The following is a 13,878-nucleotide window of genomic DNA, read 5'->3' as shown; positions in this document are numbered from 1 at the left end:
ATAGTGTATACCTGCTGACTTACTGATAATATATGCATGCCAATTCCTTTGTCCCTGTATGTAACACAGAAATGGCCCCTCCATTGTCCTGGAATTATAGGCTTGAGGCTGTCACTTTAGTCTCTCAAGCTACCTCAGAGTTTGCCATATTCCTCACCCTTCCCTATATGACACCCAGATTGATTTACTCTTCACTGTGTGTGTGTGTGTGTGTGTGTGTGTGTGTGCATATTTGCAGTGTATGTGCGCTTGTGTGTGCATACGTGTGACAGCTAGAGGTTCAGAAGTGTTTCGACCACGAAGATTGACTCTAGGGGGCTGGAGATTGACTCTGTAGGGGGCTGAAGCTTGACTCTAGGGGGCTAAGTTGACAGAGAGGCTCACTGGGTCTTGGCGGTCACTGATTGGGTAGACTGGCTGGCCAATAAGCGCCCTCCCCAGCACTGAGGTTACTGATGTTTTAAAAAGCATGCAACGCAGGTTTTTCTCGGGATCCACAAGCAGTTTAACCGTAGAGCCTTGTCTCCACATAGCTCAGTATGTCCTCGAATGAATGGGACTTGAACCCAGAGCTCAGGCTCTGAAGCCCTTAATCCCCACTCAATCAAAGGTGTAGCTTTGATTCTCAGACACACTTTCTGTGGTGTCCTCATCCAGAAGAGACCGAAAGACTGACTATTGGTCCAGCTTTTTCTTAAAGCCCGCCTCTGAAGGTGGCTGATTGGCTGATGCTGCCTCAGTGGCTTGTGTTCGGGCAGGGTGTGCCCTGGAACGCCATCCTAGCTGAGCAGCCAACCAGCGCAGACCTGCTCCCTGGAGGAAAGCAAGAGCCAGAAGGGGAGGACGGAAGCAGAGGCTGAGTCACCGAGCTTGCAAATCGAGTTACTTTGGGCGCGCGCGTTGTCTGCTGACAGGTAGGTCTAAGTCAGCAGCTGGCCTAACAAGCAGAGTGAAGTCATTTTTCAGAAAATCCAGTTATCACTCAGAGCTTCGAAGGCTGCCCCGGGGTTGGGCTAGACCTTGCTGTCACCCACCCTGCTAGCAGCCCCAGACTTGGCAGTTAGGGACCCCCTGACTTCTGTCACTTTTAATGCCTGGCCAGGCAGGCCTCTCTTCCTTACCCCGGGTAGGCAGGAGCCCCCGTTAAAGCATGCCCACCAGTTCTCTGCCACTGCCAGCTTCGCTTGAGACGGCATAGTGGGGGCGCTGCTCACTAAGAGGACTGAGCACTGGTACAATTTGGGACAGGGACAGCCCAGCCTGTGGATTTCCTCGGGGTGATGTGGGGTGGGACAGCATCACCGAGCTACTTGCTCTCTGTTTGGTCAGAAAGGGGAAAGTTTTGAGGTTTCACCCATTTATTTATGTACTTACTTATTTTCAATTTTTTAAAACACTCTTATTTCACATTCCAATCCCAGTTCCTTCTCCCTCCCATACCCCCACTCCACCCACCTTCTGGGTTTTTCTTTTTGTAACTTAAATTTAAATCTTTTTTACTAGTTGAGGTTTTTATATATTTTTTTTCTTCATTTAGAGATTGAATCTCTGGCCCCCACTATGCTAGGCAGGCTCTGGACCGTTGAACGTCACCTCTGGTCCTCTTTCTGGTGATTCTAATTACTCATTTAAAGGCAGGGTCTCATGTAGCTGAGGATGGCTTTGAACGCCTGATTCTTCTGCTTCTACCTTCCTAGTGCAAAAAAAAAACTATCACAGGTTGAGCAATGCACCTGCTTCATGCTTTGCAGAGGATGGCAGCCAGAACTCCATGCAAACGGACAAGCACTCTACCGGGTTAGGTGCAATACCCCTCCCCCACTGCTCACCAAGTCACCCACCCATCCTTGAGTTTATAATCCTCTCTCTCAGATATTTGAGGTTTGCCCCCAGCCAGTCTAAGATCGATATTTTCTTGCTAGAAGATTGACGATTCCTTTCTCTTGCATTACCCTTACACATTGATCTGCATTTCTAGCATGGGTGTCTAAGAATTGCAGGTTCAGGAGGCAATTGCTAGCTTGTTATAGGGGTGCATGGCCCCACAAGCCCAGCACCAGGGAGCTAAGCTCTAGCTTTGTGGGGTGTTGGCTGGGTTCAGACCCTTAGATAAATTGTGTAGCCCTCTGGGGCCTTGGCATCCTTCTCTGTAAGATGGGGTTGGTGACAGTCAGTTGAGTTGATGCCAGTGGAAAGCAGACGGCAATTCTAGCTCATGGGAAGTTGCTTTATAAACACAAACTCTTATTGTGGCCCTCAGAAAAAACCTCCTGATGTGATTACAGATGCCCTGGGAGAAGAAGTGACAAGATGGGCCCATGCTGAACAGTTTCAGAAAACCTGTGACTTGAAGGCCAAGATCAGAGTTCTAGACATTAAACCAAGCTGTCTTGTCTCTGTGGACACCAGAGAACCCCAGTGGTGCTCTGTGGGATTCACCCTGAAGACTGCAAAGCCAGACCTGGACTTCCCATCTGCTTGGGGTCAGAGGATGGAGAAGGGGGCATGAAGAGACCTTGGCATTCAGGATGAGGTTGGAGACGATCCAGGCTAAAAGCAGCTGTGGCCAGCGTCCTTACTTCCCAGGACCCGACTGCTGAGAAGGAGAAGTGGTCAGATATGCTGAGTTAGTGACTCTGTGGCTGCAGGGGACATGGAAAGTGCTGCCTAGCTCTGTGAAAATCCCCTGAGGCTGGTGGCTGCCTCATGGTTCTCCTTTGGGTCCTCTGACTTGCTTAAAAACATGTGTTCATTTAGTGGGAGAAGGGTGTCAACTCCTTTGGCCAGATGTGTTCTGGGGACTGAACCAAAGTCGTAGTTTTGGAGGCAAATGACTTTATCTGTTGAGACATCTCCCTGGCCTCCCTTGATGACCTCCCCCCCCCCACACACACACACATACTCACAACAGGACCTTCTGCTAGAATGGGATGGGGGCTGGGCTCCTGGTTTCTGGGTTCACCTTGAGTCTGTATTTTGCCTGCCCTACTAAAGATGAGTGTCTTGCCTTCTGTCTTGGAAACAAAAGCCGCTTCTCCACCAATGGCCACCCATTGGGTCTTCCAAAAGGGGCAAGCACTGCCAGGGGCCCAGGCTTGGCGGGTTTTGCTGGACTGGAGCTCTGGAGGGTGCAGAGGAACGCTGAGGTGAATGCAGGACGGCAGGCCTGGTAAGGGCCGCGTTTCGCCATCTAGTGGCTCCCATGGGAATTGAAGGCTGTCCTGACCCTAGGAAGGTCATGCTGAAGCAGCTGCAAGCCAAGCTCTTGCCTGTGCCCTAGAGTGACCCACAAGGTTCCTATTGTAGCAGAAACTGAGGTTTGCAGGTACACATTTCAAGTTTCCTATGGAGATCCTAAACCCTGATTCTGAATTCTGCATGGAAACGGAAATCCTGGAGGCCCCTCGGAGGAGGCAGGAAGGAGGTGCAGTGTGGCCGCTGCAGAACATCTGGTTACTGCCTTTGGTATCGTGAAAAGCAAATTTTCGTCTGTGTTTCTATGAAAGAGAATTCAGAGTTGCCTGTCTTTCTCCTGTCTCCCATGTCACCCCACAATGCAGATGCAGGTCTTGCTGTGGAGTGGGGAGGCTGAGGATGTGCACTGATGTGCATGAGTGTGCATGGGTGTGCATGGGTGTACATGGGTGTGCATGAGTGTGCATGGGTGTGCATGGGTGTGCATGAGTGTGCATGGGTGTGCATGGGTGTGCATGAGTGTGCATGGATGTGCATGGGTGTACATGGATGTGCATGGGTGTGCATGGGTGTGTGGAGATAATGAATTGCTTCGTAGGAGCTGAGGGAAGGGGTGGGAATCACGTTTTCTTTGGGTTTAAACTCAGAAGATGATGGGTGACTGAACTGGGGCACTTGAGTCAAGGGACTGAAATCCAAGGGAGTTGTGTGGGACTGTTATGGGCTGGACCACATCACCTCCTAATCTAGATGTCGGTGTCCTAACAACAGGACCTAAGACTGTAACCGTATTTGGAGAGGATGTGAAAATGAGGCTTTGGGTGGGGGTGTCTAGTGCAATGTGACTTGTGTGACTATAAACAGATAGTGCTATCATATTGTGACCATAGAGGGACAGCTGTGAAGACACAGGGAGGAGGTGGCCAAGGAGACAGGTCTCAGAAGGAGCCAGTCCTGGGCTATGGGTGTAGCTTGTCTCCTGTCTGCTCTATGGAACTTTCCAAGTGGTTGCACTGGCTTAGACAGGCTAGGGTCTCTAACCCCCAGGTGTGGGGGCAGTGGATGCTGGCTTTTCCAGCTCTCAAGAGAACTGGAACTAGGGAACAGTCCTCCCTCAGTTTCCAGGGATGGGGGTGCGTGTCTGGGAACCGCTGGGGTTACTCAGTCACTAAAAGGAGGCCTTAACAGAAACAGCAAACCACAGTCACCTGCCGGCAGCCTCCCAAGTGCTCTAAATCACCCATAGATGACTTACACCTGTCAGTACTACTGGCCGCGCAGACAGAACTTAACTATCACACTGTTTAGGGAGTGAGGGCATGGCGACGGCCTACGTGTTTGTTACAAACACAAGCGTTTTTCTGAGTATTTCTGTTGAGGTTGGTTTGGTTCTCCAGTGGTAACCAGTGGGTGTGGGGAGTGGAGTGGTTGATCCATGAAGCCCCTGGGATGTTCTGATGTGGCTGGAGGGGCTTCTCCCTTGACGGAAGATCCCTTTCCCTCCAGGTGGGAATAAGACAGCCAGACCCCAGGGAGGAAGAGCCTTGTGATATTCAGGGAGGTGGTCAGTCCTGGCAGTTCACAGAGGTGCCAGGAAAGAACTGAGGCCGTGGGGACACTAACCCCAAGACTCAGGGTACCCTCAATGACAATTCCATAGTAGTGCTGTACCGATGTCTTGGGCCAGGACACACTACACCAGCTTGATTCTCTAGTGTCCCTTCACATCCCAGATTTCTCCAGAGGTGGCCAGATGTTCTTGTGGGGGAAGGGCAATTATTTCTACCTGAGTTCCAGCTGTATATAGGTCAGCCTATTTCACCCCCACAGTAGGCCCCTCTGGTAGGGACCGCTCTTCTCATATGACAGTTGGGAAAACTGAGGCATGGGTGGTTTATATACATCCACTTGGGACCTTCCCTAATGAAGGGAGCTGGGACCTCAAAATGGGCTCTTTTCTGGGTCCGAGTGCTACGCTATCCACAGGACCACACAGCCCCTGCCTGGGACCACCTTAGATGCTTACAGTCCAATTCCCCAGAGCGGAGAGCCTTCCTAATTGGCAAATTTGGAAGCTGAACCCACCTCCCTCCTTCCACCCAGAAGAAAATCGCTCTGTGAATGCCAAGCTTAGATGGCAAAGACAGCCTCTCACCCCACGAATGCCTGACAGAGAACACAGTACTTAAATGACCTGATTCAGTAAGACATCCAGAGCACTAACCTCACACCACACTCCCAGCAAACTCATCTCACTAAAACTGAACAAAACCATGCCAGCTACGGTAGCACACACCTGTAACCTCAGGACTTAGGTACCTGAGATAGGTTACTGTCAATTTAGAGGCTAGCCTGGGTTACAAGTTGAGTCCCAGGCCAGCCTGGGCTAGACTAAGACCCTGACTCAAAAAGCAAACAAACAACAACAAAAAAATTAGCAGAAGACAAACAGGACGACTGGGACACTTGCCTAGGGTCACCATGTCCTCAGGCACAGAGCCTGGCAGCAGGTAAACTGTGACCAGGCTGCCTCCCGTATCTTCTGGTTCTTCATCTCCTGCCCGCTAAGCACCTACAACAGAGGGCACAGACCATTTGACCTTAGTCTAAAGCCAGAAGCTTCTTGTCTGGGAGACACAGACAGGACAAGCTGGGTGACTTTTGTCAGGGCCTCTAAGAGTCCTGGGTAGAACCCACAGTCTAGCCTCATCTAGGATGACAGTGTCTTGGCTGGGAAGGTCCCTCTGTGTGTGTGGCACCTGTGTGTGGTTCTGTGGACCCACAGCATTGGCTGGAAACCATGCTGACCCTCAGATGGACCCATCTGCAGTGAGTGTCTACACTTCTATTTTTTTTTATTATGTATACAATATTCTGTTTGTGTGTATGCCTGCTGGCCAGAAGAGGGCACCAGACCATGTGGTTGCTGGGAATTTAACTCAGGACCTTTGGAAGAGCAGGCAATGCTCTTAACCTCTGAGCCATCTCTCCAGCCCGTGTCTACACTTCTAACCACTTTGAGACCCTCAGCTTTTCCAACAAGCACCCCCATCCGTTTCAGGGGCTCCTAGTCTCCCTTCTCTGAGAAAATGCTGGGAGAATAAAGGAGAAAGCCAACGAGAAAAGAGGGGTGGCCGCAAGGCCAAGTATTTATTGTTACGTTGTTAGACTTCCCTCTGGGAAAGTGTGGGGGTTCTGCCATTCAGGGCCCGTTTGCTTTGCATTTACAAACCTTTCCTGGGTCAGGGTCACTGTCACCATCCACACTGGCTTCTCAGAAACTGCCACCACCCAGGAGGCACTTTCCCCGCAGTGTTGTGAAGCAGGAATAAGTGACTCTCTGGTAAGAGGTGTTATGGTCCCAGCAGGGCGCTCTTTTCGTGCCCCTGCAGTGAAATCCAAAGTCACATCTGCCAAGACCCCACCTATCCTCATGACCTCAATCTTTTGGGGGGAGCGGGCAGGAGTTGCCTGCCCTGAGAGCCCCATGCTGGCCAGGCTTAGAAGAAACCCCTTCTCTCCACTTCTGGATCTTGTTATCACGTGACAACCTCCTGCACTGAAGAGTTAAGACTGAGAATCTGCTAGAAGTGACCACTGCGTGTAGTTGGAGACGGGCAGAGGTGCTGGGGACAGAAGCCCAGAGTTCACCAGGAAGGAGCCTAGGAGGAAAGTGCACCTAGGCCTTCCCCTTCAGGAGCCAGCACAGCAGGCAACCTTTCCAGGGAGTCTGTTGATAAATTTCTGGGTCCTGGAGTTGTGCCACCCCTTGGGGATGCAGTTTGAGAGTGGCACTTGGCCTCAGTTAGAAGAGGGCCTTCCTCCTCTTGCTGGGCTGCAGACTCAGGGGCTTCGGGATTCCAGAGGCGGGAATGCATACTATAAACCCTCCAGGGTGCAGAACCTGAGAGAAGCTGGGTTATACCCCAGAGGTTCACCCTGTGCGACCTGGCGTCTGATGAATTTCGTTCAGAGGACGACCTGCAGACAGAAAGGGTCCTCCCAAACCCAAGGCCTCTGGACTCTGGTTGTGAGGAAGACTGTGCCTGTGGGATCGTTAGAGATGTCTTCAACATGGAGACCAGCAGCTCTCAAGTTCATGGGCTGTGCGTGGTCCTCCCACAAGGGGACACTCTTTATATCATGGCACAAGACTGGCTTTGGTGGCTCAGAGGCTACCCCACTGTCAGTTTTGGGAATCTGAACCTTTCTTGGACTCCTGGTGCAAATGGCCTCAGAGAGAGTTGGTGTAGAATAACCGTGCAGGGTACAACTGCCAGTCCTCCCTTGTGGCAACAGGCAAAGTCTCTGCCCAATGGGCTTGAGCCTGGATGCTGTGCCCAGTACAACTCTGGGCCACCGCAGTGCTGGCTCTCCCAGCCAGGCCTTGCTGGGGGCTCTGGGAAGCTCTCAATGTTAAACATTCTGCACCCCCCTCTTGGCTGTGGACCCAACGGAAACAGAGCGAACTCATCCATTGTCCGCACGTGTGGTGGATGGAAGTTGCTAGGCTCGTTCCTCCCCATCCCATCCCTTCTAAGCTGCTTCCTGAGAGGCTCAAAGCTTGTGGCAAATGTTAGCGAATGTTAATCCTCAGCTTCCTTGGGAGGAACCGGAAGTGTTATAGGTAAGACACAGAGACACAGAGAGGTGAGGCCACTGGGAGAAAGCCACACAGCAAAATAGTGGCAGGTCAGGAAAAGGGCTGGGAGCTCCTTGCCCGGATAGCCCAGCAACCTTGCTCTGTGGGATTCGCACCTCTATTAGGTCATGGGTGGGCACACCTGTCTCAGGTGACGTCACAGCAGAGGTTTGTTGGGTTAATGGCAGGCACTCCCCCATTTTGTGCCCATGCTTGAAATGGCTGTCTGGGGACAGAGCTCAGCAACTCCCACCACCACACACACACTCTTAAAGTCACATCCATCCTGGTGACAGGATGCCTGCAGCCCTTGGGGCTGCTGCTGCCAGGCCCCTCTGCCCTGCAGAGATCCCCTCCTGCTCCCAACATGTCCACCCCACGATGCAGTGCTCTTAAAGTGGAAGGAAGGCCGGTGTCACTTTGCATCCTTCCAGAGTGAGTGACCAGATCAGAGTTCACATTCTCTGCCCAGTGGGCTGAGGGGCGGCATTCACCACCTGGCCACTGCTGGCTAGCTTTGCAGCCGGTTCTCAATGCCCCGGCTCTGCCAAGGCTGGGTGGGCGGAGGGGGCAGTTTCCTGCCCCTCCCAGAAGGGTGTTCCAGGCCCTGGCACTGACACTCCTCCCCTTCTTGGAAGTTCAGGGTAGAGTGCCAGGACCATCCGGTTTGTTCCGTGAACCACAGCACCAGGGCCATCTGCTGGGTCATGACTGGGTGATGTGTCCTCGGGGCCTGTCTTCAGAGATATAAGACACCTAGGTGGGCATTCTCTGTCCTTGGTGCCCACTAGAAGTGGCGGCCGTCTCTGGGAAGTCTGTCCTGGCATCTGCCCTCAGCCCCAGGCCTCTCTGTACAGTGGGGATGGATGGCACTGGACCGTAGGGCTGCTCTTCTCTCTCCGCTTTTGTAGCCGAGTCCCGAGGCTTTCTTACACATTGGTGACCTCCAGGCTATTGTATCCCTCCAGGCGGCACTGCTCCGGCCTGCCTTGGAGGTCGTCCGCACAGTCCTCGTTCTCAAGAGAGCCATAGTCGTCGTGAAACTCAGCTTCTTTGCTGCTGAAGCCTCTTCCTATCTTGCCCAGGGGCAACTGAGGAGACAGACACAAACCAAAGGGCAGAGGAAGAGAGAGATGAGAACCGGGCTGTGCGGCGTCTCCAATCTAACTGCTGTGTGAACTTCAGCGTCTCCCTGGACCTCTCAGGGCTCCTCTGTTATTAGTACCACCCTACTGCCCAGACCCATGGAAGGGATCTGGGGACTTTCCATGAGGAATTAACATTTGAATGTCCAGCTAGAGAGGTTCCAGTAGTTACCAAGGATGACTTTGGTTTTTTGTTTGTTTGTTTGTTTTTGTTTTTTTGTTTTTCAAGACAGGGTTTCTCTGTAGCTTTGGAGCCTGTCCTGGAACTAGCTTTTGTAGATCAGACTGGCCTCAAACTCACAGAGATCCGCCTGCCTCTGCCTCCAGAGTGCTGGGATTAAAGGTGTGCGCCACCACCGCCCGGCCCAACGGTGACTTTGGACGAATAATCCTACAATCTTCCCCCTCCCTCCTGTTGAGAGCGGGTAGATGGGACAAAGCCTCTGAGTGTGTATATGCATGGGTATGAGGTCATACAGCATGCTCAATCCGGAAGGAATATTGTAATGCCACCTGGTATGGCCACAAGTATGAGCTTGGGGCTTGCGGATGGGTGTTAGAGTCCCTGTTCTGTACTTCTGGCTGCGGAACCTGAGGTGAGCACTGCCCATCTCTGAGCCTTGAGTTTTCTCAACTGCAAGATGGGAAAAGCGATGGAGACCTGGGTAGACTGTGGGGGGAACAGAACTGACTCCCGCAAGGGTGACCAACCCGTGACCAACCCAGGGTAAAGATGCGCTCAACCGAGGTGCAGGTGCCACCAAGCGAAGGGGAAGACGTGAGTGTGGCAACCATGATGCTGGTTACAACTAGAGCTTCTGTTTGGTCTCTGGCCAGCTGCCCCTGTTGTGTGCAGCCCTGCTGGGTACACCAGAGGTTCTTTGCTGGTCTAAGTCAGAGGTTTTCAGATCTAGGGCTCCCTGACCCCTCCTGGCAGCCAGCGGTGTGAGGTGCTCTGCACCCATGGGTCTCTTTGCTTCAGGAGGCCAGGATGAGGCGATTCCACAGTCTCTAGCCACCCTGCCATAGACTCTGCCTTGGACGCTCATCACTGGGCATTGTCTTAAGCAAGGGCCTATGTATATGGTGGTTCTCCTGCATGCACCTGAGACCTGAGGCTGCTGCAGCTTCACAGGTGACAAAGGAGCCATAGGTCCATCCAGGAGAGACTGCCTGGCCCGAAGGACAGAGAGACTGCTTACCCGGCCACCTCTGTACTTGCTGTTGCTGCTGCCTTCCTCTTTTCCAGCTCTGGTGATGCTCGAGGCCCTGCCAGGCGGCGTCCCAAAGCGCTCAGACTCCCGGATGCCTGTGGAGCTGGGACATTTCACGGGTTGTGAGTTAGTAAGAGAGTCACCCACGGTCATCGTCCCCACTCCCACAGTTTCGGCTGCTTAAGAGCACCGGCTGCTCTTTCAGATACAGGACAAGGTGGCTTACAGTTGTCTATAACTCCAGTTCCAGGGGATCTGATGCCCTCTTCTGGCCTTCATGGGTACCAGGCATGCATGTGGTACACACACACACAGGCAGAACACCGACACACATAATAAAATAATAAAATAAAAAGGCTGTGGATATAGCTCAGTAATGGAGGGCTCGTCTAAAATATACAGGTCCTGGCAGTGGCTAAACATAAACATCAGTGGTCCTTTCTCATGGGGTCTGTGTGTGTAGAAGGGACAGCAGTTGGCTGATGACGTATTCGGACATTACTGTGAAGGGCTGCTGTGTCCACCCAGCCTGGGATGCTGTCCAGGTTGGAACCCTGATACTGATCTTACTAAGAACGTTTCTCCAGCTGAGATCTTTCCACTCAGCCGGCTGCACTGTGGGAGGAGCCAAAGGGTCACCACTGCTGCTCCTCCTGTCTGAAAGTTGAAAGTAGTGACAGAGAAGGAGGGCGGAGGACAGAGGCCTTCCCTGTGTGGCTCACGGCAGAAGAGTCCCATTTCTAGCAACTCTAGGATCCTTCTCAAGCATCTCACCACGCCCTCTGGTGGAGGGCTCTTCCGGCCACTGTGATGGTCTCGGAACTCCTTAGGAACTCTTGGGGTTCTATGCCTCCTCACCTGACTGAAGTCTGTTCCCCAGTTCATGGTAGGGTCTCAGTAAAGCTTCCTGAACCCCAGCTCAAGGACCTTGCTTCATGAGCCGAGTGTGATAGGTGGGGTGGTATTATGGATGGAGGTGACAGCAGGTTGCTAGGCTCCAGCTGAAGCTGCACTGCCTCTCTGTCGCTGGCCCATCAGCCTCCAAGTCCTGGAGCAAGTTCTTTTCATTCTGAGCCAGAGGCAGGAATTCCACAGCTCCTGTGCAGCTCCCAACCAATCACAGGGAGTCACCCTCCTCTTCACCCTCTAGGCCTCATTCATTGGTGCTTACCTGCTAACACCTGCTACTCCAGAATTAAGCTCTAAGCCATTCCACTGAGGTCTAATGGTGCCTGGCTCACGCTGCCCCTCCAGGGCTCTGGGTATTTTAAGCCTGTTAAAGTTTGTGATTCGGCAAAAGGAGGTGATTCTAAGAAGAAAAGCCTTCCTTCCAGACTTAAGAAAAAATAGAAAGTCCAGGGCTGCAGAGATGGCTTAGTGGTTAAGAGTATGCATTGCTCTCCCCAAGGACCTCAGTTCGGGTCCCGGCACCCACATCAGGTAGCTTGCAAGCATGTATAACTCCAGCTCTAAGGGATCCAAAATCTTTGACTGCACTCCTTGGGTACCAGCACTCACATGCATATATCCCTACATGCACGTGTGTGTGCGCGCGCACACACACACACGCACAATTAAAAATAATAAAAATTTAAAAAATATATAAAATCACAGATTCAACGCAATGCTCATCAAAATCCCAGCAAAATTCTTCAAAGACCTTGAAAGAACAGTACTCAATTTTATATGGAAAAGCAAAAAATCCAGGATAGCCAAAACAATCCTGTACAATAAAAGAACTTCTGGAGGCATCACAATCCCTGACTTCAAACTCTACTACAGAGCTACAGTACTGAAAACAGCCTGGTGTTGGCATAAGAACAGACAGGAGGACCAATGGAACCGAATAGAAGACCCTGATATCAATCCACACATCTTTGAACACCTGATCTTTGATAAAGAAGCAAAAAAAAAATATCAAATGGAAAAAAAGAAAGCATATTTAACAAGTGGTGCTGGTACAACTGGATATCAACATGTAGAAGAATGAAAATAGACCCATATCTATCACCATGCACAAAACTCAAGTCTAAATGAATCAAAGACCTCAACATAAAGCCAGCCACACTAAATCTTATAGAAGAGAAAGTGGGAAGTACACTTGAGTGCATTGGCCAGGGAACCACTTCCTAAATATAACCCCAGCATCATAGACACTGAGAGAAACAATGAATATATGGGACCTCCTGAAACTGAAAAGCTTCTGTAAAGCAAAGGACATAGTCAACAAGACAAAACAACAGCCTACAGAATGGGAAAAGATCTTCACTAACCCCACATCAGACAAAGGTCTGATCTCCAAAATATACAAAGAACTCAAGAAATTGGACACCAAAAGATCACATAATCCAATAAAAAAAATAAGGAGTACAGACCTAAACAGAGAATTCTCAACAGAGGAATCTAAAATGGCTGAAAGATACTTAAGGAAATGTTCAACATCCTTAGTCATCAGAGAAATGCAAATCAAAATAACTCTAAGATTTCATCTTATACCTGTAAGAATGGCTAAGATCAAAACCGCTAATGTCAACTTATGCTGGAGAGGTTGTGGGGGAAAAGGGAACACTTCTGCATTTCTGGTGGGAATGCAAGCTGGTACAACCCCTTTGGATGTCAGTGTGGCGATTTCTCAGAAAATTAGGAAACAACCTTCCTCAAGACCCAGTAATACCACTTTTGGGTATATATCCAAAGGATGCCCAATCGTGCCACAAGGACATGTGCTCAACTATGTTCATAGTAGCTTTATTTGTCATAGTCAGAACCTGGAAACAACCTAAATGCCCCTCAACCAAAGAATGGATAAGAAAAATGTGGTACATTTACACAATGGAGTACTACACAGCAGAAAAAAAATGACATCTTGAATTTTGCAGGAAAATGTATGGAACTAGAAAACATTATTTTGAGTGAGGTAACCCAGACACAGAAAGACAATTATCACATGTACTCACTCATAGGTGGTTTTTAAACATAAAGCAAAGAAAGCCAGCCTACAAACCACAATCCCAGAGAACTATAATGAGGACACTATGAGAGACTTACATAGATATAATCTACATGGGAAGTAGAAAGTAGAGAAAGACAAGATCTCCTGAGTAATTGGGAGCATGGGGACCTTGGGGGAGGGTTGAAGGGCAGGGAAGAGAGAGGCAGGGAGGAGAGCAGAGAAAAACATAGAGCTCAATAAATATAAAAAAAAATCTAGATAAAACCCTAGCAAGTAGAGGTTGAATTAGTAATCACGGTCCTTCACAGAGAAAACCTAGAAACAGGTGGCTTTCCAAATGACGAACACCTGCCCTACAAGCTTCTCCCAAAAAACAGCAGAGGAGGGAGCACTTCCCTCTTCACCCTGACAGGCCAGGGTTGCCCGACACCAAAATCAAACAGAAGGGCCGAGAAGCAGGAAGAATACAGGCCAGGTGTGGTGGTGCATACCTGCAATTCCAGCATTTGGAGAAGCTGAGGCAGGAGGATGCCCGATTTAAGGCCAGCCTGGGAGACATAGTGAGTTGAAGGGCAGCTTGGGCTACATATGAGACCCTGTCTCAAAGACAACAGCAATAGCCTGAGCCCCTCAAGTCCCCCCAAAACAAGCTGGCACTTTCCCGAGAAGCCCACACCCCTACTCTTGAGTATGGCTTTTATTTAAATTAATCATTTATTTGTTTTTATT

At 50.5% G+C, this 13,878-nt stretch overlaps 1 protein-coding gene and 1 long non-coding RNA gene across 4 annotated transcripts in view; one reads left to right on the top strand and one right to left on the bottom strand.

The window, feature by feature from the left end:
* The first annotated feature begins 798 nt into the window (after nt 1-798).
* LOC106143903 lies at nt 799-3,006 on the top strand. The gene is made up of 2 exons (XR_001229039.2): nt 799-914; nt 2,286-3,006. It is a non-coding gene; the product is annotated as an uncharacterized LOC106143903 (long non-coding RNA).
* Nucleotides 3,007-6,231: 3,225 nt separating this feature from the next.
* Kazn (kazrin, periplakin interacting protein) overlaps nt 6,232-13,878 on the bottom strand; it is a 930,141-nt gene continuing 922,494 nt past the window's right edge. For 2 of the 3 annotated variants that reach the window (XM_026781851.1, XM_026781852.1), the window contains 2 exons: nt 10,185-10,299; nt 6,234-8,928 (listed from right to left, as the gene is read on the bottom strand). In XM_026781851.1, the coding sequence (XP_026637652.1) occupies nt 8,767-8,928; nt 10,185-10,299 (277 nt within the window). In that variant the 3' untranslated portion in view covers nt 6,234-8,766. Of the gene's footprint in view, nt 8,929-10,184; nt 10,300-13,878 lie in introns of all 3 variants that reach the window. The other variant, XM_013348430.2, reaches the window with a different exon arrangement.

The sequence above is a fragment of the Microtus ochrogaster genome, chromosome 10, assembly GCF_000317375.1.
Source record: "Microtus ochrogaster isolate Prairie Vole_2 chromosome 10, MicOch1.0, whole genome shotgun sequence".
Classification (NCBI taxonomy): Eukaryota; Metazoa; Chordata; class Mammalia; order Rodentia; family Cricetidae; genus Microtus; species Microtus ochrogaster.
The sequence above is the reverse complement of the archived record's forward strand: the minus strand, read 5'-3'. Positions and strand labels throughout refer to the sequence as shown.